The sequence below is a fragment of the Nyctibius grandis genome, chromosome 16 (genome assembly GCF_013368605.1).
Source record: "Nyctibius grandis isolate bNycGra1 chromosome 16, bNycGra1.pri, whole genome shotgun sequence".
Lineage (NCBI taxonomy): Eukaryota > Metazoa > Chordata > Aves > Nyctibiiformes > Nyctibiidae > Nyctibius > Nyctibius grandis.
Window position 1 is genome coordinate 5,555,401 of NC_090673.1, and position 24,961 is coordinate 5,580,361.

The following is a 24,961-nucleotide window of genomic DNA, read 5'->3' on the forward strand; positions in this document are numbered from 1 at the left end:
TGACTCTGCTCTCTGAACATCTGTCGCTCTGTTTGCATCAATGTCTCTGCAAGGCAGGGCAATGTTCAGAACCTTCACTCTCATTTCAGCCATGTGTTTTTCTGAAGCATATGTGTCTCTAGCATCCTGACTAAGAAATTTTTCTCTGATACATGCAGATCCCTTACACTTTAGTCTTGAGCTCCGGTAAAGTAAATTTCCTCTTTTCTGATGTTCTGCACCAGGACTAGTTGTTTTGTTAATATCCCATACCTTCTGCTTTTCCCCCACGCCTCTTTCTTTCCATGAGTACATTATTTATTCTCAAAGACACTGTTCTTTTTTTGTTTCTCTCTTGTGTTACTCATAAGATTAAGTCATCTCAGCATGTACCTCAGAATTCGCAACATATGTTTCCAAAAATGTCAACTCAAGTGCAGTGGGATAATCTCTTGCAGGCTTGAGTGCCAGCTCGGGAGGTGTCACGTTTAATGAAGGAGGGTGTCTTACAGATCAATTGAATGTACCAAGTGTCATGGAAGCAGCAAATAACTTCCTCTATTTATGCGAATTCAGAGCACTGGAAGGAGGCTTGCTGATAGTAACTTGGTATTTTAATAGAATGGTAAGACTTTACAAAAAAAAAAGTGTTTTGAGGTGGAGGGTTTTCCCAGGTTGCATTTGCTCTGATGAACTGTAATATCCAAAGCCAACATCTCTTACACAGAAGATGAGAATTTTGCCTGCAATATCTTCTGCTTTGAAGCTAAATGCTCTAATACCACCTCATTCCAGTAAAAAATAAGTTTGAAATGCACCTAGCAAGCCTTTTGAGGAGTGCTCTCAGTGTAATTTACAGGATGTCAACCCTTGTAGCACTTAAACGTCTGCTGTTTTAATAAGTGCGTTGCTGAAAGTGTTGTGCTGCTCCAGAAGTCCCCCTTACTTTTTAATTTTTTTAATCTTATGAACCTGGGAGGAGTTGTCATAGCAGTTGTCGGAGATCCCATCCCCGTTGTGCTAGGTAGGCATTGTGCAAACCAGGCATTGATGGGCCCTGTCTTGCAAATTGTATAATATGAATTAAAGCCAAGCAAGATTGGAAGGATGGAGCGCGTGTTACTCAAGGACGTGGAAATTGTACGTGGGTCTCGAACCTCTCCCATCTTGTGACTCTTCCGGTCTGGGGAAGAAGATAGTAATTTCTCCTGCACCCACGTTTGTTATGAAAGTTCTTATGTGTTGTGAAATTGTAAACTACTGAGTAGTTCCTGTACTCTGAGACAAAGTTAAAAAGTAAAATAGAGGGTATCTATTTTATTTTATCATCTTAGACTGAAAATCAATATAGTACACTGATAGATACCAAAATATTCTCTATACCAGAGTTGCAGTGTTTGCTGAATGCTATAAAAAGTCTGTATGTCTGACAGCCACGTTTCAAAGAATTATTTTTCCAATGCACTAATTAATCTCCTTCAAATAAATAGTCATGCAAAAAATGAAATTCAACATCAATATTTAATGGCATCTGCTTAAAACCCTCCTGGTTTAGACTTTTGAAGTTGTGTGGGGGTGATATTCCCAAATCCCTGATAAAGAGAGGATGGGATTTGCGTGTGTGTGTATATGTTTTCTTTTCATGTAAGGAATTAATTATTTGCTCCTTAAAGATATAATTGTGAGATGCCCTACATTGTCCTGCTCAAAAATAATGAGTTGTAGGGAACAGCTTCATCTCTCTCTTTGGGCCGTTGCACCACGAATACGCATTTGGATGTTACCAGAAAGAGAGTTTCTGTTTCTCAGATGGGATGAGCTGGTCTCCACCCTTCAGCAGACAGGCTCCTCCAGCTGAAGCAAGTGTGCAGAAGTAATACTGAAAGTGGGCTGTAATTTTTCTCTTGCTTCAGGAAAGAATGAGCCCAAGTGACCGACATCTTATTCTGCACATCACATTGCTTCCTGTTCTGCTGCTGGAGACACGCAGCTACAAGCTGACCTAAATTTACGGTTCTCTTGTGAGATGCCAGTTTATTCTTGAGCGGTTTGCAGTATTTTTATAAGTGAACTGGCTGTATTCATCGTTATTGCTATGTTATCAGCTGCTTATTTTGAATGGCAGGTTTATGGAGAAGTGAATTTGTAGCAGATTACCATGTAATTTGTAGGCACTGTTTATTCCAAATAAACCTGTAGAGTTGGGGAATCCATTTCTTTCTGGAAATGAAGCGAATGTTTGTTATATTTCCTCCCATAATAGTGGTAGAAAAGAGCAGCACTATGCTTGCCATCCTCTTTTGATACTTCATGGTTTGTTATTTCTGTGATAGGAAAACACAAGTAGCACATTGTAATGTAAGCCTTCCCTCTGTTTATTTTTTGTTGTTGTTGTAGCCTTCTACTTGATCTTCTAACAACATGAGAAGAGTGGAAATCAGGATTGTGTAGCTGTGTAGTTTTATTCACAAAATTTCACCACATGTGCTCTGCGCACAGCACACTTTTCTACGACATAGTCTTAGTAAAGCAATTCATTAAGAAATATTCCTGTAAAACGTGCTATAATACTGGCTCACAACTTGACCAGCAGCTCTTCGCTACTTCTATCCTGAAGATTTTAATAACATTGAGCTGTAGTTTGTGTTAGACCTTTAACTAATAGCATCACGATTTATGTAGTGTAGTGGTCTTGGTTTTGTTTGTCTTCAAGACAGAATGCTTTTTATCGCTGTCCCTGTAATCAGTCCAAAGTACAGCAAGCAGCTTTAAGCTTGAAAAACTGTAGCACCCTTTCAGAAAATATCTTTGGCGCCTCAGATTTTTTCAGCCTGCTAACACATTCAGAACACAGGACAAGCAGCTTAAGATCTGAATGAGATTGTTCACCAAATGAGTTGGTGCAGCATATTAATTTGCTAGCACTTGTAAATGCCTGCAGTGTTACAAGAGCCTGCAATGTCACTAAAATACCAGGAGCTTTGTTGGTTCTAAACTCCTTAAAGAAAGTTTAAAATTCTTGTCTGCTTCCCGTAGCCTTACCAGCTTTGTAAAGAATTTCAAGATCTGTATTTGAAAAATGTGCGTCCTGGGCTTAGCAAAATTAGTAACAATCTTTTCCTGGTAGTATTAATTGTCTTGGAGTTTCATTGTGCTCTAGGTTTTACTGTATAGCTCATTATTGTGGGAGGCTTCTATTAGTGCTTTTAGCTAGATGCCAATGGATACATTTATTGCATGCTTTGGCATGTGCTTAATCTCAATGGAAATTCTAGGATTTATGTTGAAAAAATAGTTGCCTTGCAGTTGGTAAACTAACAGAATGTGGTTTTAATGAGACTGTATGCAGTCAACCTGATTTTTTTCATGTGTACTTTCCATTCCGTCTCAAGTTCAGAAGCTGGTATTTAAATGCCAGACTAGAACTGATACGACACTAAAGCATTTTTCCTTTTTCCTCTTTGGTAAATCACCCCACCCTCCCCTCCAAAACAGTGTTCTGTCTGGCAGTTCTTGGAGAGAGAGATATGAATGGGGTCTTAAAACTACAAGAAATTTCAAACTTTTTAGGGGCCTGTTTTTAAAATGGATGCTTTTATTCAGAGATTGAACCCAAACATTTTAGTAAAAGCTGCTTGGATGGGTAAAGCAAATTTTATTACCTCCTGCAGCACAACTTCCATCTGAGGTTTATGATCTAGTACTGATTCACTGCTCAGAACTGCATGCTTAAAGCAGGAATGAAATTAAGGGAAAAAAACCCCAAACATTTAGTGCTTTCCATTGTTTCACTGATACTGGATTTAGGCAAATATGAAGTACTGGAAGATGGGATGGACAGAAGGAAGTGGTCAGACTGGTGTGATATACATGTGGCTTTCAATCTTCGCTCCAGTAAGCACTGGTTTAAATTGGGTAGTGCTTTTCTCTCTGTCTAAAAACTAGATTAATAGAAAAAGACTGTTTACTGGTGTAATTCCCATTAGGATTGTGAGGATGTATGCTTATTCAAGCATTGTGAAGGCTTGAAATCTATATCATGGAACCATCATCATTGTTACAGCATGTGTTATAAAATACATGGGGTTTTTTTTTTGGAGCCCGAGGACATGAGATTGTTGTCGCAAGAAAACTGAGTTACCCCTTTTGCTCAGCTAGACTCGCCTATCCAGCTTGTGAGCAGAATATCCTTGCTGAGGAGAGCAGTCCTTAAAGGATCAAAGGATGTTGCTTTTCTTGCTCAGGATCATGAAACATTATTTATTCCTGCTGCTTAGGTTTCCAAGTCATATTGGTTACAAGAGAATGTAATTGTTGATTTGTTTCCCGAAAATGTTCTGACTTTTACTTTGAGAAGCTTGAGGCTTTGTAGAGAGCCTGGCTAGAAGGTTTATACAGTCAGTAGATGCCCTACTTTCTAGAAACTGTAATTTTAGGTAATCTTGGTTAGCACACTATGGTTAACACACTGAACGTGAGCTTTGTATGTCGGGGCTCAGAGTGTTGCCTCACTACAGCATCTTTGTGGGACAGTCAGCAAACCACTGCGTCTCGCTGCGCTGTGGTTCCCTGTTTGTCTCTGATTTTTCTGTGAACTTGGTCCCTGTTTCAGAGCTGTTAGGTGTACAGGCAGCACTTGGCACAACGGGGCTGCTGTTAGGGCTGGAGGATCTTTGCTGCTGCTCCAACTTGCTTCAGATGCTCTCTGATCAGGTGGTTGGGCACTTAAAATTTATGGGTGGTAGAGATAATTGTGTTATAAAACTCTAGTTCTGTGTGTTTCGTGAATGTCATGTTTATAGGGTAGGAAACTGATTTCTTCACATTTTACAAAGCTCAGTGACACAATCTCTCTGTTCTTCTTGTATGAATGTTTGTTTAGTGAGATGGAGTTAAATTTACCTCTTTCTCTTTAGATGTTTGTAATTGTCTCATGTCCTCTGGAGAATCTCAAGTATCCTTGAGTGAGTAACTCAGGCGGCTCCATCACAATCCACAGAGCGTTGTGCTTGGCTGTCTGCGTGCTGCCCTATTGATCCTGCAAACCTGAAATGTGTGTGGGAGAACTTTCTCTTGTATTCTAGCATGTCATTTAATTGATGTTTGTTTGGTAATTTGCCTCAGATTAAATTATTCGTTGTCACTACTGAACAAATGCTTTGTGTGCTTTTAGTGGGTCAGCATTTTGCACAGTATTTCCCCTTCTTTATTCCACCTACTTTGCATTCATTTATTTTTGCTGCGATCTTATTACTGAGGACTGAGAGAGGCTTCTGTTGGGAGGAGGGGGTAGACCCAGTGGAGTGTCAGAGACGCTTTATACAGTGATTATTTGGTTAAGGGAAATGTGATTACTTTTCCTCAGATTTAAACTTTGATTGAACATGAGGTCACACTATAGTTAATGGAAGTTGTTACCTGAGGATGAACTTTATAGAAATGGAATAGAACTGAGCATGTGAGAATATGAGTATGTGCTCTCTCCAAAGGAAAAAAAAAAATTGAAGTTATCAGAGAATCCTTGTTTTTTGGTAGCAATATATGCTTTGATGCACATGTGGATATTTCTCATCCCTAGCAAGATGTGTCAGCGGTACAGTTGCCACATTAGCTTTGTTTTGACCATATATTAGTTTGTTAATCGTAGATAAATTCTGTGGCCATACGGGTGACCTTGTGTTTTGCAGAGAAGAGGCATGGCAAGATTCAGCTTGAAGTTTGGGTATTTTATGCAAGTGGGATCAGTCTGAAACCATGTTGTCAAAATCAAGACAAATGACCTGAAGTACTGCGGTGTGCAGGTGCAGCAGGGGTTAGTCCCTTTTCTGAAGCATTTATCAGCTGAAAAGCTGAGATGAGAAAGGTAGTAGGTAATAGGAAAAATGTTTGACAGGATGTTAGCTGAATGTCTTGGTTGCCATTTTCAGAGCTGAGGGAAGAGTTGGGTCTTATTGTAATAAAAAAGCTGTGTGACAAACCCCGATAGATGGATTTCAGGAATAGTGTCTCAGCTTTTCTTGAGCTCTTTGCTTATTTTCTATTTCTGGCCTAGTTCCAGAATGAATCTATTTTTTTTTGACAGTGTTACTTGACTCCACTCTGCAGAGTGGAGTGTGACAGTGGGTAACACTGAATGATGAAATCAACTTTGAACAGAGTTTGTTAACAGATTTTGAAGTGATCAACTTTGTTTTTAAAATTTAAGTCAAATTTATACCTATGTTTGCAGACATTTAAAAGGCTGTGTACTCAGAATGACAGTGTCATTCCATCTATTGCATTAGATTTGCTGAATCATATATATCTATCTGAGAAGTCTCCTGTTTTGGAAATGTAACTATTTCTTGGATCAGAGCAGAAGCACCAAATCTAATTTCTGGGTTAAAAATGGAATGCAATGGCAGATAGAAATACTTAGGGCACAGCAGTAATCTTATTTGGTCCTGAGCATGAAGTGGCCCTTGAAAAATCTAGGACTGTATTTGTAATGTCATGGTATTTCAGATATTAAATGCTTTTTGAACCCCGTCTGCAAAGGAGTGCTTTAGTCTTTTCCACCTGTTAGTTCCATTTAATTTAGAAAAGAAAGGAGGGAACAGTCAGTTTACAGATTTTCATTTCTGATTTGAACTTTAGGGAAGGGCTTTGGACACGCTTGAAGGGGTGCTTATTTTTTGACCCTAGATATTGACATTGCTCCAGTGGTTCTAGGAGGCAGCCTCTAGCTAAGTAGAATTACAGTGACTCTTACAACATTTTTCTTTTCCAAGTAACTTCATAAACATCCCATAAGGACACGATGCCTGCAGTGGAGTTGGGTAGTCAGTTCTGAGTGCTTCACAGCCAGAGAAGGAGGCGAAAATGAGTCAGAGGAGTAAGGGCTGTTCTCTTCTGTTTTAATAAATAAATCTAATACATCCTTGCATTAGCATTATATAGAAAAGACTCGCCCATACGCTCCATTCTACACCTGACAGGTGATTTACCTAATGGAGATCAGCAGAGCAGAAGTTTTGCTATTGAGAATACCAGGCATACCTGGTGAGACCTTTACTTTCTTTTTAAAGGGCTACAGTTAGATAGAGGGAGACCAAGGACTCTATTTTGCAAAGTTTAACGAAGTCACTGATATATTTTTAAAGTTATTATATAAAAAAAATAAAATTAAACCAGACCAAAAAAATTCTCACCCAAATATTACTCCTCCAAAGAATTCAACTGAATGGGACTGAAATTCAGGAGTTCCTGAACTCCAGCTGTCTGCTTAGGGCAGCAATGTATTTGAAAAGTTTGATATTAATGACAGTCACACATTTTGAGGATGCATAGAACAGCTTAAGATATTCTACATGATAAATCCAGTATGGCATTGGTTTATGAAGATGTTGGGCAAAAAGCTAGTTTCCCCAAAATATGTTCCCACAGACTACTGCAGTTTGAAGTATTGTTCTTGTGGGTAAGATTCTACTATTGTCATTCAGTATGGTTTGGGGTAAGAGGGCAGAATTGCCTTTCTTCCATGTGTGTGTCTTCTTTTAAATGGATCAGCAGGCTTGTTTGTTTTTCTATTGTAGTTATCCGTGCAATAAGCAGGAACACTGTATGGTTCATTTTTAATAATTAGTACACAGCTGCCCAAAGGGGAAACTGTGTGGGCAAGAGATCTTGTTGATCTTTGTTTTAACAGCTGGTATTATTAAGGGAGAGCTTCGCAGAACGGAACAAAAGAGAATGAAACATCAGTCAACAGTTAATCCAAAGATGTAGCCAGGCACCAAAAGGTTTGCTGGGAATTAGTTCTAAAATTGCGTTTGTTCAAATTATTTCGGAGTAAAAGAATGGGTGTGTATTAAATCAGGGAAGTGGGATGGTGCTGGGGAACAGTGAAAAGTTGCAACATTGTCAACTGAAAAATCTTACTGGAACAACAGCATATATTTAGCGTTGTTACCATGCTGCAACTCCTGAGGGAGGCAGCTCAGATCTGGAGCTCTGCTGCAGCTCTGTGATTTATCCCATCCCAGCAGCAGAGCAAGACACACTGGAATCTGCTCATTTTCAAAGCTCTTGTTTATAACACGCAGAACAGTGAATCCCTGTGGGTCATTGCAGCTTTCAGTCTGCAGCTCTGGATACTGTCAGCAAAAACTAAATCCTTGTCCCATTCCTGTTCCCCCAGACTGAGCTGAAGGAAGAGGTTGGCTTTGCTTTGTTTTGTTTCTCTGTTTTTTAAATGAGTTTCGTGGGTATCATTAATGCTAATAGTAGAGATGCATCACCTCTCTCTGGGCCTCAGTGCATTTTAGTAGTTATGAGCCTTTGCTTAGATTTTGCTTAGCTAATGAGTCTGGATTTTAAGGTCTAGATTCTGCTGCTTATCCCCATACCTAGTAGGAATAAGTCTGCTGAAGTTGGTTGAATTGCACTAATATTGCCAAAAGGAGAAGCAGCATGTGCATGTTTGCCTTCAGTTTAAATAACGTGTACAGAAAAAGGTTGCAATGCACTCAGTCCTTCATTAAAAGTAGTTGGTTTTTCTGACCTTACTTCTGGCTTTAGTTGGGGTTTCTCTCTTATTATCTTGCTCTTTAAGAGCTTTCTTATATCCTAGGCTGTAATTTGCACATTATAATGTATTTTGAAACAAAACTCTGTCCCATTCTGAGGTTTCTTGATGTATTTTATAAGCAGAATTGTATGCTTGAAAAGAAGTGTTCATTTCTGAATGGTCTGCTCATGACAGATGGTTTTCATTGTGGCGAAGTCATGCAGTGCCTCAAACCTCAATGTATAAACTTATTTGAGTGAAATGAATTGCTGCTGCAGCATGGCCATCTATGAAAAGTATCCTTGGACATTGCGAACAATGTTTTTTGAGCCTTGCCTTTCCCGTATTTGAAGAAAATTATAATGTTCATTTTCAAGAGCATGAAATTTTGACACCTCTAAGATGCATGTTCCTTCTTTCAAGAGGTGTAACACAACTTTCTTAGAAGTGATAACAGCAGATGACTTGTGTCAAGTCTCCAACGCCTCTGCATGGCCTTTTCAGGTAATTAAATAAAAATGAAACAGCACCTATATAATGCTGTATACTGGATGGACTTATGTTCTTCCACATGTGGCATCCAGGGCATGTAACCTACATAATTTCACATCAAAATCTCTGCTGTTCCAAGAAAGCCAGGCTTCCCTGGCCTTTTGCCTGCCTGTTGTACCTAGCTATCCAGTATCCTTTGATTCAGTTGCTGTTTCTTTTCACCACCTATTGCTCATCAGCTCTGTCCTGCTCTGGTTGAGCTGTTCACATCCTCATGCCTTCCCACTCCCCAGAATTAATCATTCCTCTCTGTTGTCTTACCTCTCGCAGCATCTTTTTAAAGCTGCTGCAGCACCAGCAACCACATCCTCTCTCGAATGGCACATCCTCTCTCTCACCTTCCTTCCTGGCTGCTGTGTTAGCACTCTTACTTGCCCTGTTGCTATAGAGGGACCACAAGTTCTGCTTTACCACATCCTTTGTAGGATACAACAGGCTAAGGGCGAGGAGAAGGCTTGGTTTGGCACCAGGATGGCAGAGGTGGACGTTTTGAGCTCTGGTGAGGAAGGCTGTTTGCTGTAGTGGTAAGGGCAAGCCCCTGATGCCAAGACCAGGAGGTTTCTTGCAGGAGCACCTGCTCCTCCTGGAGCTCCACCACTCCTGCACTCGGGGCTGGGCGGCAGTGGTGACTCAGAGCCTTCTGGCTGCTGCAGGAAGGAGTAGTTTCAGTTCACGGTTTAAGCTGTTAGCAGAGAGCGCTAGACATTGAGAGTGTGTGTGTGAATGTCTTGGCAGTTGATGACACTGGTTGTACTCACACAGGGAAGCGTCCTCCCGTGAGGCACATGTCCGGTTTTGCAAGGCTTCCATAGTAGGTGTTAAAGTGGGTCACCAACGCGAGGGCTCGGGCTGTGCTCCCAGTGACCTGTCAGGCAGGCGGAGGTGCCTTGGTGCAGACCTGGTGCTCTGTGTGCCAAGGGAGTCGCTCGCCCTCCCTCCCTCCTTTCAAAGCTCGCTCGTTGGCTTTGCCCTGCAGCTCCTTGTCCTGCTCTCTGTAACCTCTGCTGCATCTAGAGTCTGGTGGTGTGCATCACCTCTGCAACGAGGTCGTAGGCTACACTAGTATGAAGACAAGCTCAGTGTTTTAGTTAGTGGGGGATGTACCTATGCAGCTTTACTGTAGGTGGGTCTTTTTGTTAGATGCTGCAGTTTAATTTGTTCCCTGTCAACCCTGACAATCTGGTGGTACTCCCAGAACTGGCCTTGCCTCAGCCTGGCTGCAATACTAGTTTTGCTCTCCACGTGCTGGCCTCTGCGCCACATGCTCAGGTGGCTTTTTTAAGAAGTGCTTCTTGTTTGACTTCAGTCAGGTTTCCATCAAGGTTGGGTCAGGGTCTGGCCAAAACCTCCTTGTAAGACAGCACTTCAGCTTAATTAGCAGGAGGGGTCACTCTTGAGTTTGTAGAAGGTGGTTTTCTGGGTGGGGATGAGTGTGGTTGGTCTCAGGAGCAATTGAGGAGGTTACTCCCTCTTGCTACCCTTTGCTGTGCGAAGGGCATTGCTGTTATACTGGGGCAACATTATTTAAAATCCAAATTCAAATTGGCATAAATATTAGAACTTATTTTGCTTTACTGCTTCAGCAAAATGCTGAAGAGAGTAAGCATTTCCAGGCTGAAATATAGACCAGAAACTGCTTAATTCATAGTGTTTATTGGAACAAGTAGGACAATTAGAGGTGAGTTTATCTAGCAACATAAAAGATGTTTCAACATAGAACATAGTCTGTTTCCACTCGTGATTTCTGGGATTTCTCCCTCCCCCCCCCGGTTTGAAATGCACTCAGTTACCTAATGATGCAGCAAAGAATCTTATTTTTATTTCTGTTTTCTCCTTACTACATCAAGTTCTGAGGTGAATCAGAAGAGATAAAAGAATAGTTAAAAACCTTTTGGGCTTTAGGGAAAAATTAGTTTAAGGGATGGCAATAAAGGGAAAATGGAGATGGGAAAGTGGATTTTTTTCTGGGTATTTATTACTCACATCGAATGGAAATACACCTGTTTTAGGTGAAAGGTCAGGAAGAATTTATTTAATACTTAAAGGGTAAAATGAAATTAAACACATGGATGAATAGGAGATCTGCATGAAAAATGCATGTGATCATAAATAGTTCTGTGAGCGAGAACCGGATGTAACAGCGGTAATGGAAGGGCAGATTTGTAAAACAACCCGTAAAGCCAGAGTGTCATTTGAACGTAAACCAAAAAGAGATGGTCTCCCTGTCCCATCGGTGTGTCTTCCACGGTGCTATGAGTCCTCCTTGTCTGTGCTGCGTGAAGCAAAAGGTTAGTGTCCTGTACTCCATTTCGTACTTAACATACTTAATGTGTATAAACACAGATGTTTGTTGAGTTGTCATTAACTGAGGATTTCACTGACTATAGCTGACAAGTTTTGTGTGGGCAGTTGTCTCTCATCCATAGTGGCTGAGTCAACAGATGCCAAAGTGCTTTCATATTTTCTGCTCATCTCTGTTTTCTCAAAGGCTCTCGCAGTGGTAGCCTGTACTTTATGTGCTTTCTTTCATTATTAATTTGCCTGAAGACTGTTAAATTTGCATATAGCTTTATTGTAGGTCTCTGAGGATCTGTGATCTGGATTCTGTTGTATTCTGCTGGTGCTGTAGTGCCATATGGGACTTAACCGAGCCTATGAAGGTCTCATCATCTTGTTAATTATTCTTATAATTTGAAGTTGTTAAACCATGGTATCTAAAAAAGTAATTTAGAATTTTAACACTGTAATGTATTCTTGATCTCCACTTTAATTCCTTTTTGCCTATGGAAATAGGTGAGTGTTTTAAAAAAAAAAAAAAGGGGTGTGGGAGGAGAAAGTATGAACCAGAGGTGAAAATTAGTGTTTAATTCCCCTATTCTACTTATGTTTTTAGGACAGTGGATAAACAAGTAATCTCAGGAGGAAATTGAATTGAACTCCCTGGAGAATGAGGCAGTAGAAAGTTTTCAAATACTCTTAATGTTTAAGAATCATGGGTCTTTTCCTATGTTGCCAGATTAGAATTATAGGAGGAATATGCTAAATATAAGGGCTTTGTTTTCCTGTTATTACCATGTGAATTTTCAGCATACTTTCTTCACTTCTTGTCTCTGGATTAGCATTCTTCTTAATTTCACACTCCTGCACTGCTGCCTGAGGAAATAGCAGAGAGTGACAGTTCAGCCTGGTTACTGGTACAGTAAACACTGCCACCTAAGTATAATCTGAGCAGGTTTGACACGATGATTAAAATTGCAGAATTAATTGGTAAAGTCTCCCAGAATCTAGTGTTTTGTTTACACTTGAAACCAAAGAGAAATCCCAGGACTCCTGGCCTAGCTGTGTGATGGAGTTGGGACTCATCAGCCTTTCTGTTTGTGAAGAGCACTTACCAGACACGGGGAGCACAGCGACCTGAGCGAGTGTTGCCTGGCTGCAGACAGCCACGGGACGAGTAGGGACACCCCCTTTATTTCAGTAGGTAGCAATGCTGAAGCCCCTTGGTGGCAAATTAAGTTCCATCCATCATTGGATCTGACCGAGCTTTGGGTTGAACTATTTCGCAATAGGTGGAAACACTCTTGAAAGAGGAAGGAATATCTTACTGAGCTGATCTTCAAAGACCGCAAGAATAACACTTTCTTTATTGCTCAATAATTGGTTGTACTCCATGTTATATGGCTTAGAAATGGGAAGAAAGCTTTTTTTTTTTTAATAGCTTTCTTCTTCCCAAAATACTTTGCATTGCTGGGAAATGTGACTTCAGGAGAACAGTTGAGAAGTGAGGGGATTTGACAGCTTAAAGTAGCCGTTAAAATGAGGAAAAGCGAACAGGCAGCACTATTTCCATTTTAAGCATTGTCAGTGTAACAAGCATGTAGCCGAGTTTCAGAAAGAATGCATGAATGTGAGGTTATTTGGGCAGCGTTAAAAATACCAGGAGAATTAATGGAAACAGAAATGAAGTTCAAAACACACTTTGCCTTAGGGATAAAATTTTCAAAGCATTCTGGGTACTTGGATGTCCAGTTCCCATTCAAGTTAATGACTAAAGTTCCTCTTTGCTCCTTTGAGCTTTAGTTTTTGTGTGCATGCTCAAGAATGTGTTAAGCTCTGAGCAAATACGAAGGCACTGTTTGTTTCGAGCAGCTTGCAGGAGAGGCTCTGGTTTCCCACCCATGTGAAGTCAGGTGGGTCAGCTCGTGTATTCACACTCCTCCATTGCTTGGGGAAGGCATGAAGTGTTTGTACTGGCACACGTTGCTGTCGTTGGGAAGCTGGTGGAATCTGATGAAGAGGAATAAGTTACAGCTGTATGAGTAGTTTAATTATGTGCACATCTTGATTGTCAGTCGAAAGTCTGTTCTTTTTAATAAGCTGTTGATATCAGTAAGTAAGTATTAGGGACATGAAACTGGGAGAACATGAGATGTGGCAGGTTGGAAGGCCAAAGGACATAGACAATAGCATGAAGGCTGTGGTGGGAGCCTGCTGAGATACATGGCTCGTCAGTGTAGTCTTTTGCTCAAGAGTGTTCTTGCGTGTAAACCAGTCTCTGAGTTAGAGGAAAGTAGTGAATGCTTCTAGAAAATGTCTTGGTGTTTCTTTTCCAGAGAAAACAGGTGCAAAGTGACCTTTTGTTTCTCCCCTCACTGTGGTCTGGTGGGAGCGTTCTCACTGAACACTGTGTCATGCTTCTTGTCTTGTTTTCTTGCTTTTCTTGAAGATTGCTAAAGCCTTGTGGAATTTATTGTTTTCTAATGTTATCCCTAACTCGAAGGGTGAGGAGGCTTCAAAAACAAACAGAGGAGAAGATGTAAAGTGAAATCAAAAGCTGAAAGAGTGGCTCATGGATGTACCTGAGACGACTTCCAGCTGATGACTGAACCTGCACGGCTGTAGTGTCACACGTCATCTGCTAAATGTGGATCCGGACACTAGCAGGGATGGTGGGCTTTGTGCTGAAACCATGTGCTGCTCTGATTAGACTGCTCCTGGTAAAGTAAAGTTCCTTCAGAACAGAGACACATAAATCCTCCCAAGCTGCACTCTTGCCTCTTTTTGTAAGGTAGATGCTTCCCCAGCCACCAGCTTCTTGCGGGCTTTCAGTGCAACGCTGATACCTTGATCTTGGTGTTTGAAAACCACTTCTGAGTTTTACTGTTTGAATATGAGAAGCTGATGGCATTCCCTTCTTCATGAGCTCTTTTTTGCTGGGGTTAATTACTATGAAGAGCTTGTTTTAAGCTGTAAAATTATTCTGGAGTTCAGTGAAAACTGAAATGAAACATAGTACTGGAGTTTGGGAGTCTTCTGAAGAAGTCTTCTATCAGCCTGCTTCTGGGAAATCTTTTACGAGAAGCAGTCTATTATGGGAAAGGGTGAAAATCTCATTGTTAGGGATACTAAAACTAGTCCAAATTTGTTACCGAATAGTTGAGGTTTTTTTAACTTTTCAGATTCCATGTGATAATGTATTTTTGTAATAAACTTTGGATATACGAAATCAATGTAAAAAAAATAATCTTTTAAATGTTGATTGTTTGAAGGCATGACATTGATAACTACTTTAAAAATGTCCTTTTTAGAAGTTCTGGTTTTGCATTAATTGCATGTATCCCTGAACTTGAGGATTCCGTGAATTAAAGGTTATGCTTTATGATCAAAGCATTCCGTGTGCTCTGTCATCCCTACAATTCATTAGCTCTAACACAGAGCCTGTGCCTACCTTCAGCTTGCTGAGCAAATCCACGAAACAAGGAGGGACCCATCTGTGTTATGTCCCTCTGGCTGCACTGCCTTTTCTTTGACTCTCATGCTCGGCAAGTGATGGTGTTGCCAATTTTACCGACTTTTTTCATCCTTAAGGAACACAGAAAAGAGAACTGATAATGGAATAGATGACCCTGGTGTAACACACTGTTCTGGGGCGTTGGCTGCTTAGGGAAATGGCACTTGGGCCAGAACTGTTCCATGTCCAGAGCCGTACAGAAACTCTTCTCTTTAGCAAAGTCTGCAGGAGGCTAAATTTCACCTTGCATTGCTTCTTGATAGCGTATGTCAGTGCTTGTAGTTTATCTGGTTGAGGTTCTTCTGGTTACAGCTTGGCACAGGACAAGTCTCTGCTACTTTATAAATAGAAAGTTAGCATCTTCACACAGCTGGTCGGTCTGGCAGCTGCACCACAGTATATTCGCCTTTGCGCTACGCATCATGGAGATTGCTTTCGCCAAACTTGACAGAGTGAGGCTGCTGAAACAGTCCAGCAGATCCATCTACAGGATAACAGACCAAACGAAGGCAGCTACCTGGGGCTGTTTTCAGGTGTTTATTCATACTCTGATCTAACTGGTGCTCTGAGAATTGAGTCAGGGTGGTGGTGATGGTGATGGAAGAGGTTTGGGTGAGCCACCACCAATATTGCCTTCCCAGGGTGAACCTGCCCTATCTTTCTGTGCAGTCAGCAGTCTGAATTCTCTTGAAGGGCAAGATCTCCTCGAAAGGCAGGCTTTGCTATAGGAAACCATGACCTTTCCTCTTTGGATGGGGTTGCAGTAGGATGCCAAGTTAGTTTCTTGCTTCTAGTACAGTATATCTGATAAAAGTGGTTTGATTTGCTTACAGGGATTAGTGAGTTTTCCCTTCTCAAAGTTGGGAGTGTGTGTGAATGCATGTAAACTTGTGAGTAATGGACTACCTTGTGGGGTATTTATTTTATATGCATGTGTTTATGATAAATGATGTAAATTCTGGAAGAGCAGAGTGTGGGGTAGCTATGAGACTTCTTTATCAGAACCCTTAAAAAGGCCATGTTTGCACTGCTGCCTGATGCCAGCATGGAGAGGTGTAGGGGCTGTGTATTTGGAGGAGAACAGAAGGTGCCTCGTCTTGCTGGGATCGTACTCCAGACAGCACACCATGTTCCTTCCTGGTCTGAGCCCTCTGAAAGGAGGAGTGGTCCGTGATGTTACCCATGTCCTCTCTGTATTCTCTCAGCTCTGAAATTGTCTGAAATAAGGATTTGTGTATATGCAAATATGTCCTGGCTTCATACATGTCTTCCTTTTCTGCAGAATACACACATCCCTTTTTAAGTGAACGATGTTACGTTGGTTTAAGGGTGATTTATATTGCTGGAAGTCAGGCTTTTATTATGTGTTCTTCGAATTTTTTTTTTTTCTCCCCCAGTTACGCTTAACCACTTTTTCTTAGTTCCTAGAGCACAAGGCTTAGAAGTTCTTTACTATTTTTGAAACTTTATACTATTGCCCTTTTGCTGTGCCCCCTCTTTAACTGACGCCTAGTCTGGTTTGGCTGAATTAGTTTAAAATAGTACCTTATGCTAAACCAGAGCAAATATACCTATCTACAAACCCTGTGTGTCCTATTCCATGCATATTACCTGCTGTTTTAACTTGTTTCTTGCTAGGGTTTTGCAAATTTCCTCCTCTAACATGGTTTTATTTTTCTCCCCTTCAAAATACAGTTAAAACGGTTTTGTTAGCAAGTAGCAGCTTCTGTGTACGTGAGCTGGAGGAATCTCTCCTGATTCCAATCTAATTTACTGTCAGAGCTGCACATGCTACGGAGCAGAAAGTGGTATTTGCTTAAAAGCAATGTATTCATAAACAAGGCTTTGTGGTAGTTTTCTGTTATTTTTCTGCTCTGTGCATCTAAGGAAGTGGGCTTGTAGGGCTTTGATAACATTTGATGATAGCTCTGCAAACTGAAAGTCGCAAGAGCAAGTCTTTGGCAGATAGAAAGAACATCGCTTCTGTCGGAAGCTTTAACTGTGGCAGCTACGCACCTGACCCAAATCTACTGGTGCGTACAGTTTTTTGGGAAATGTTGTAAATGCTGCAGATGTACAAACTTATTCTTTATTTTCCATGTAAAAAACCATAACGGAACCTGATGCCAAATAAGTCAGGCTGATATTAAAGCCCTTGTTTATGCTGTGTTTCTGTCAGGATAAGTACTGAGTGTATCACAGCTTAAAAATATTTTTCAAGTCTTATGGAAACATTAACTTCTGAAATGCTGTGTGGAACGGATGATTATGGAATTTGTGTGGTGTTGGAGTAACCATATGTTAAAAAATAAGGTAATTCTAGGTTAAATCTGCAGACAGTAATAAGCTGGCTTGGATAATTAATTTGGATTTAGAGTTGCTTAATTTCTCTTGGCATTGGCAAATCCCAAACTGACTTGTGGAATGTTCTTGATTGAAAAAGATTTTATTGCAAACATGTGTGACTGTTTTTGAGGGCAACAATATTTGAAGAACAAAGTAGCATCTGTATATAAATGAAGGTAGACAAGAAAACTTATTGTAAACATAGCTAATGTAATTGTTTGTGGCATCATTTGTTAGCATGAATTCTGGTTTGGAACAAAACAGGCCGTAGGGGAAGTCTGTGCTGTAAAAAGATTGTTAGCTGTTCTAAATGATATTTTAAATTCATGACACTGACAAAGCTGGAGTATAAGTGTATGCTTTTTCAGAGGGAAATCAGAATTATTAATTAGGAGTAGACCTCAAATTCATAGAACTTCTGTTAACTCTTCAGAGTTAATAAGTACTTCAGAATAAAATAAAATACTGGCAAGAGTATCTATTTCTTATCCTTTGTCCAAGTATGTTTTTTATGTTAGAAGATTTTATTCAGTAGAATTGCCAGGATTTCTGAATCAGTTTCATTTCAGAAATAAGGAATGAAGAACGTTATTGAATTGGTCTCATGTTAAAAGACATATTTCCGTTGATTAAAAATCTGTGTCGCTACAAAAATGTCTGTGGTAATGGAAAATATTAATAACTCTTTATGGTGATACACACTTTGGAAATTATTTTTAGCTATCACTATGTTCAACAAGACAAAACTCTTCTTTTGATTCATTGCAGGACCAGTTTGAAAACTTAGAAAAACACACGCAATGGGGTATTGATGTTCTGGAAAAATACATCAAGTTTGTAAAAGAAAGAACCGAGATCGAACTCAGCTATGCAAAGCAGCTTAGGTAAGTGGATATGTAAAGTTCTGGACCTTGGGTTGCATCTGTTCAGAGCCTGTAATCATCTGTAAGTTTACTGTTTCAGTGGTGGTAATTTGTTTGGTTTATAATAATGGCTTTTAGAGAGTAGCTTTAATTTAGAGAATGGAAAGCTAAAGTTAATTTAAGATACTGTTTTATTATCTCTGCTAAAAATCATGTGCTCTGCAAAAAGAAAGGTTGTTTAGGTGACTGAGTAGCATACGAGGTCTTACGATTCACGCATGATTAATGGCTCAGGCTTTGAGGATAGCATTGTAATGTTTTCCATGAAATTAGGACTGCTGCGCATAAATGCTGAAGCATTTAGGAATTCAGCAGAATAATGATCACTTGTTGTAAGGCAAAGTTTAGGGTTTCTTTTCATAAGACAGGCTCTTTATGAACGTGTGTTGGAGAAACTGCAGGTCAGAAAGTCAGTCTCAGCCCTTGGAAATTTTGTCTATGTAGTTAGCCAGGTTGCAGCCTGAGATTTGAATTTTGACTGTTTCATAATCTTGCCACTGTTCTTGTGATGTATCTCCTGAAGAGAGCAGAGATCCTGTGAATTTGTCTCAAGCAGCTAAATTACTGAAAATTCTTGCTATGTACATTCTACATGTTTGGTTTGACTGTCAGGTTGCAGGTAAAGAGACAAGTATGTGAACCAGACCCAGAAAACATATTCCTTGAGGTCAGATCCAGTGTAAATGGGGAAGGGGAGGGGTGCTAAGAACCCTCCCAGAATGAGTAGTTCTTACCCTGCTTTTCCCAGGAGGGTAGAAAAAATGAGAGGTAAACAGGGCTTAGAAGGGAGTACAACACACAGACAGTCCCACTGCTGCGCAGAGAGGCTGTGGTGCAATATTATTGGCAGCCACTAGTGTCCAGGGTGATAAACTGGAGGTGGTGGAGCTAACTGGGCAGGGGAGTGCAGGACGAATCCTTCCTAACCTCTCCAGTAAATCCATACCTTTTTTGTTGCATGACTACAATACATATTATAACTCTTTCCATCTACTCAGTATTTATAGAGATAGAGATCTGAGATTCTAGTTGATCTGTATATATGTAAAGCACAATGTCTATTAAAAAAAAATAACCCAGAATTTTTGATGCTTGTGTTAGATTGGATTTGAGATGCACAATGGCCTGTTATTTACAACGAGCTAGTAGCTGATAAAACCCTGCCTTTGTGGTTATGTGCTTTCTCAGGGGAATGCCACAAGGATTCCCCAGGGTTTCTGCTATAGACAAGCAGGAAATAGAAAATGACTTGTGCAGGAACAAATTGCTCACATCCTATGGAGATGAGAAGAGATTGAATTACAGAGGCCAAATGAGCTGGAAGAAAGAGAGTGTGACTGGAGTGGGAAACCCCAGCAGAGTATCTGTGTGAGCAGGCCTGTCTTATGAAGAATCACACGCTAGACTCAGTTTCTTAGGATGTTAAATTTCATGTGTAAAGACCGTAATTATGAAAATAAACACACAAACAAAATGTTTAAGGAAAGTAGGAGATAGTTTTACCTGTGACTATCTAGAAACTCTGAACTCCTGAGTTTTATTTCTCATTCTGTCCTAGACTTCCAAAACAGACTTGGTCAATTGTTTTTTTTCTCTCTGTATTTTAATTCCCCATGCATAGCTGCATTTGTGCTTCCTCCCCCCCCATGGATATGATTTGAGGACAAATACATTAATGCCTGAGGAGCTCTTAAACAGAATGCTGTTTGGAGTCATCTAAAAGTTAGAGGTATAAAAGAAGAAACAAAAATGTATACTTGTCAAATGTTGAGATAAAACAGTGCTGGGCATTAAAAAAAAAATAAATAAATCATGTATCTGCTTTTAATAAGTCTCCCCAAGCCTGGTGCAAACCTTTCCTATATCACTTCCATTTGATGTAAAAGGGCTGCAGCATATCACTGCATGTCATAACATGCAGACATACTACTAAAAAGGGACAAGTTAACACAAGATACTCCTGTAGATTTAACTCAGTTTTATTTATAGTATAAGTAAAGTTGCTGAACTTTATTTTCTTTTGTGAAACTTGTATTTTCTGCTTGGTCTCTGGGCTCCCTAGCTAAGTATTCCTCCTCTCTGACTGTCTAGAGTCTGAAGTTTAATTGGCTTCTATTTAAAAATGTTTAAAATTTCCCATTTCTCCCAGCATCAGTTGATAATCATAAAACGATCCCCCTTTTGTCATCTCAGTGCAGCTTCCCACAGCTTTAGGAAGATTTTTGTCTTCCTTGGAAGCATTCTGCTAAAGGCAGGCAAATTTGCCTGCCCATGAGTGTCATCTGCTGCAGCAAATCACACTTTAATGAGCAGGATGACCTTTGGGTATGGAGTAGCACCTTCTACTGGGTGGAGTTTGTAAAGCATGTCTGTGTGTCTAAGGACAGGTATTTTTACTGTAAAAGGGTCTCTCCTTTAGATCAGGTGAAGGAGACTTGTGCATTAGCAGAACCAGAACTTGGGTGTATTGACTTCATGACTTTGATTTATGAACTTCTTGAGTTCATAATCTACTACTTTATTGCAATTATAGAGACTGAAGCACTGTGTGGCCCTTTCTTTGAGTGCTACTACAATGCAGTCAAAGCTTAATCACAATCATACTTCTGAAAAGGTGTCTAGTCATTGCAAATAAAAACTGAAGCCCCACAGAATGTGTGTGCATGCCAATATTTTCCAGTTCATTTAAAGGAGATTTAAAATTTAATTTCTTATATATGTGTATTTTTAATTTTAGGAATCTTTCAAAGAAGTACCAACCCAAAAAGAACTCCAAAGAAGAGGAAGAATACAGGTATGTTCATGATCCACTGCTGGGCAAGCATGTGTTGATGGAGGAAGGGGAATAGGTTGGGTTACCACTAGGATTTGGCTTGTAAACCAAAGATTTTAAAGTCAAGTTAGAGTATAGAAATCACACATGCAGAAACAGGCTGATATGGTAGATACTAAGGAGTGGATTTTCAAAGTTTGGATTTGGGTTGTAACTACTCAGTTCCCTTTATATGTTACGGTTTCTGGATGCCTGGTTTGGTGTGTTTTGTTTTTTTTGTGCACCTTAAAAATTTTAAGCCAGACTGTATGATCCTGGCTCTTTGAAGTGAATGACCAAACTCTTCAAGTACTTTCAGCAGGAACAGAAACAGTTGGTAATTTTAGCATGAAACTTAAGCAGTCTGCATAAGTATTAAATTACTCAAGTGGACTGACAACACAGACTAGTAACTTAATAAAGGGATAATGCTATAACAGCACAGAGAAACCAGCAGTTCTTGAAGAGTAAGGTGAAGGATGTAGTTTGTACTCCCAGTATCCTGGGATGGATTGACGCATGACTTGCTGCTGTTGAAGGATGTTGCAAGGCCTCAGCTGTCTGCTGTTGATTCACATACTCAGACTCTTCTATCCCTGGTGGCAAGGGACTAATGTAGTGCTCGCAGATAGTGACTGCAGCGTCAAAGCACAGCTCCTTCACTGAGGAGCTTTCCAACAGACAGGCTGTGAGCCAGAGCGAGAACCTTTTCCTTAGAGTACTCTGTGACTCTAAAGTTTCTCAACATCAGTGTTTTGTAATGCATCTGCTTTGAATGAAGGCATTGCAGAGTCTGACCCTGCAGCCGTGTATTGCAGGAGGCTGCTCTGCCTCTGGAGAGCCCAGCAGCAGACTCAAACCCTTGACCTTGAAATTTGAAACATATCAAATGGTTTTGAATACAAGTCCAACTGTATGATTATATTACTTTAGATTTTTGGGTCAGACCCCCAAGCTGCTGTATACAGCTACTCTAGAGGCTTGTATTAACAGAGATAACAGCCTTTTCATTTTCTTTTTAATTTATTTTTAGTTATCATTGTTTGGGAATCAGTTATTTATGCCTTTGTTTCCTGAGATATCGATATTTACACGAGGAAGCTTATGTTACCAGCACATCAGCTGTTTTGGTCTGTACCTGGGATTAGGAATAAATCTGCCTTTGGGTAGCTGTACCATAAATAGGTATTTTGAGTTTACTACAACCTTTTTTTGACCCATCTTTCATTGCTGGAAAAGGATATTGGAGTTAAATGATTGATGCGATGTGGTACAGAAGATCCTATGTATCCTTTGCCCTTTTAGATACAGTGTTCACCTCAGTGTAGTTTCCTCACGTCTCTAAATAATGTCTGAGGATTTGTCATGCAATCTTTGGGTGCCTCGGACACTACTTTGAGACAGCCTGTCTAAAAGTGATCTATTTTCAAGCTTACTGTCAATCTGTAGTTCTGTGGCTTTGATCCTCTGTCTTTTGCAACTGGGGTTTCTCTCGAGGCACCACAGCTTGACTGTGAATGTGGCTGCTTATACTGGACTATATTTTTAGTCTCTTTTTAGTATCTTTTTTTCTGTTTTTACTCTGATGCCTTTTTCATCCCTACTTGTACTACTTCTGTCTATTTCCTCTACATCTCTCCCTCTTTGCTTTGCTTTTTCACCTTTAGGTGATGCTATTAGTGTAGACCACTACCATTTAATATTAATAGTTTTTCTAGTATGTACAAGGGCAGTGCTTCAAAGCTGCTGTTTTCCAGCTGACCAGCACAGCCAGCTGGAGTATTTAAATGCAGCTCTGTTGGCACTATGCTGAATATCCTACTGACATAATCTGCTGTTTTGAAATTGTGTGCACAGATGTTAGTTTCTTCCTTTTAATAATACATTGAATGTTGTATTGAAAGTTACTTTGTATGGTAAATAAACCTTGCAATGGAAGGTACTAAAAAATATGGGTTGACAATGAACACCTGGTTAGTAAACTCACAACCTTTTTGAAAACTTTATAAACTATAGCTGATTTAAATCCAATTTACACTATGAAAAGTTTTCTTTTCTGCACTAGCCAAAAAGTTGTTTGCTTAGGATTTTGCCAGGCAGGGTACACTGATGACTCTGTGCACTGAATTGTAGGAGTTGAAAGAGCATAACTAGAAATGTTTGGTGAATAGAGGGGAGAATAGTGAAGTCCCAGAGCTGTGCTGATAAAAAACCTGGCACTCTAAAACTGTGATATTTTAAGAGCCAATGTTAAACTCTAAATCAAGATTAATTTGTCAGACAGCTGTCAGTGTGTGTGATAGGCTTCCTTTTGAGAAACTCCTTCAAGTGAATCTGTACTAACCCATATTCAGTCTCATGTGGCAATACTAAATGCTTGCGAAGGATACGACCTCCCTTTGCAGTGTGTCTCTGAAAAGAAAGAGACTAAAAGCGAAATGCGTTTTTGTCCTCTGCAGGTACACATCAACTAGAGCCTTCCTAGCCACTTTAAATGAAATGAATGACTATGCCGGACAGCATGAGGTCATTTCAGAGAACATGACCTCTCTTATCACTGGAGAGTTAACACGCTATGTGCAGGAGCTGAAACAAGAGAGGAAATCGGTAACTGATCATTTTTTATCATTCACTATTAATTGCTATTTAAGACAGATAATTAGTGGCAGTGGAGTTCAATGTTAAGCAGAATTTATTTGTAGTTAATAAACATGAGCTTTGCTAGTGAACCAAGCATTAAAGAAGTGGGTGTTGTGCCCTGGCCAAGTCATGGAACCATTTGAATCAAATGTTATAAAATCAGACAGCAATGCCTTCAGGAGAATCCCTGCTGAATAAGGTCAGAGACCCATCTGGGCTTAAGGCTCTGTTAGCCAAAAGCTGGTTTAGGGAAGAGTCCAGCAGCACTGTCTAATGCCTGAGTTTTATATTAGGATCCTGGTTCATATTTAGGTTCATATTATTAGGATCTTGGTTCATGTTTTGCTGCTTCTCAGCCAGAACTGATCAACAGAACTTTCTAAAAAATTATTCTAATGAGAAATATGAGGTCTGTTTTGTTTTGTGGTGGTGAGGAATCTGTTTTTTGTCCTGTTATTCTTCAAGATTGGTAGAATTAGGAGCTTTGTGTTACTACACTCTTTTAGCTAGTAGGTTAGGAACCTATGTGCCTGCTGCAGCAAATGTTCAAAGCTGATTAATTTGCATGTCTCCAGCTCTGAAAGGCATATTGTTGAGATGTGATTTTTCTTCCTTGCCTTGAACCCTTTTATCCCTGGGATGAGTGGGCATAAAATAGTGATTCCAAGCATTATTGTTACAAATACTTGTAACACAGGTGTAAAATAACTAAGCAAGGTGCAACAAGGGAAGGGAGCATCAGGGCATGGTACTTCATTTCCAAACTGTTGGTCCATTACGGAAAGTAAAATTACTCTGTCTCAGTCCAGCAAAACAAGCATTTATAAATAGTCCCACTCAGCATTAAGCATGTGTTGAGGTGCTGTGCAGGGCCAGAGTCCTGGAAATTACCGTCTTTTCCTAAGTGTAGTATTAGGGTGGTAAATCTGTTAACAGAGGAGTTGAATATATAGGCACACCTTTAATTTGCAGAATGATGTGTAATCTTTCAGGGACATAATATTTTGGCAGCAGCATGAAAGGCTGTTTTACATAGAGCTGTGATGAGAATGTTTTCTCAGCCACTTCTATGACCTTTTATTCAGCGTGCTCTCTCTACAATGAGCAAAGCAAATAAAAAAGCAGCATTCTACTATGGCATTTTTCTGTCACTGCTAATGGCTTTACCTAATTTTTCAATTACATGGGCATATAAGGTGACTGGAATATCTGCTAGACATTTTAAGTACAATGAAAGAGGACTTGCTGTCTGTCTTGTGAAGAATGTGAGCAGTAACTATTGCTTTTTTGTTTGTAGACTTTTGTAGTAAGTGTGAATCATAAGTAATGGATGACTGACAGGAAAATTATTTTAATATTGGTTGAATGAT

General features: G+C 39.9%; 1 protein-coding gene across 15 annotated transcripts in view; it reads left to right on the top strand.

The window, feature by feature from the left end:
• The window catches only part of FNBP1 (formin binding protein 1), a 97,428-nt gene that overhangs the window by 14,919 nt on the left and 57,548 nt on the right, over positions 1-24,961 (top strand). For all 15 annotated transcript variants that reach the window (XM_068414180.1, XM_068414177.1, XM_068414178.1 and 12 more), the window contains exons 2-4: positions 17,985-18,100; positions 20,877-20,933; positions 23,411-23,558. In XM_068414180.1, the coding sequence (XP_068270281.1) occupies positions 17,985-18,100; positions 20,877-20,933; positions 23,411-23,558 (321 nt within the window). The remainder of the gene's footprint in view (positions 1-17,984; positions 18,101-20,876; positions 20,934-23,410; positions 23,559-24,961) is intronic.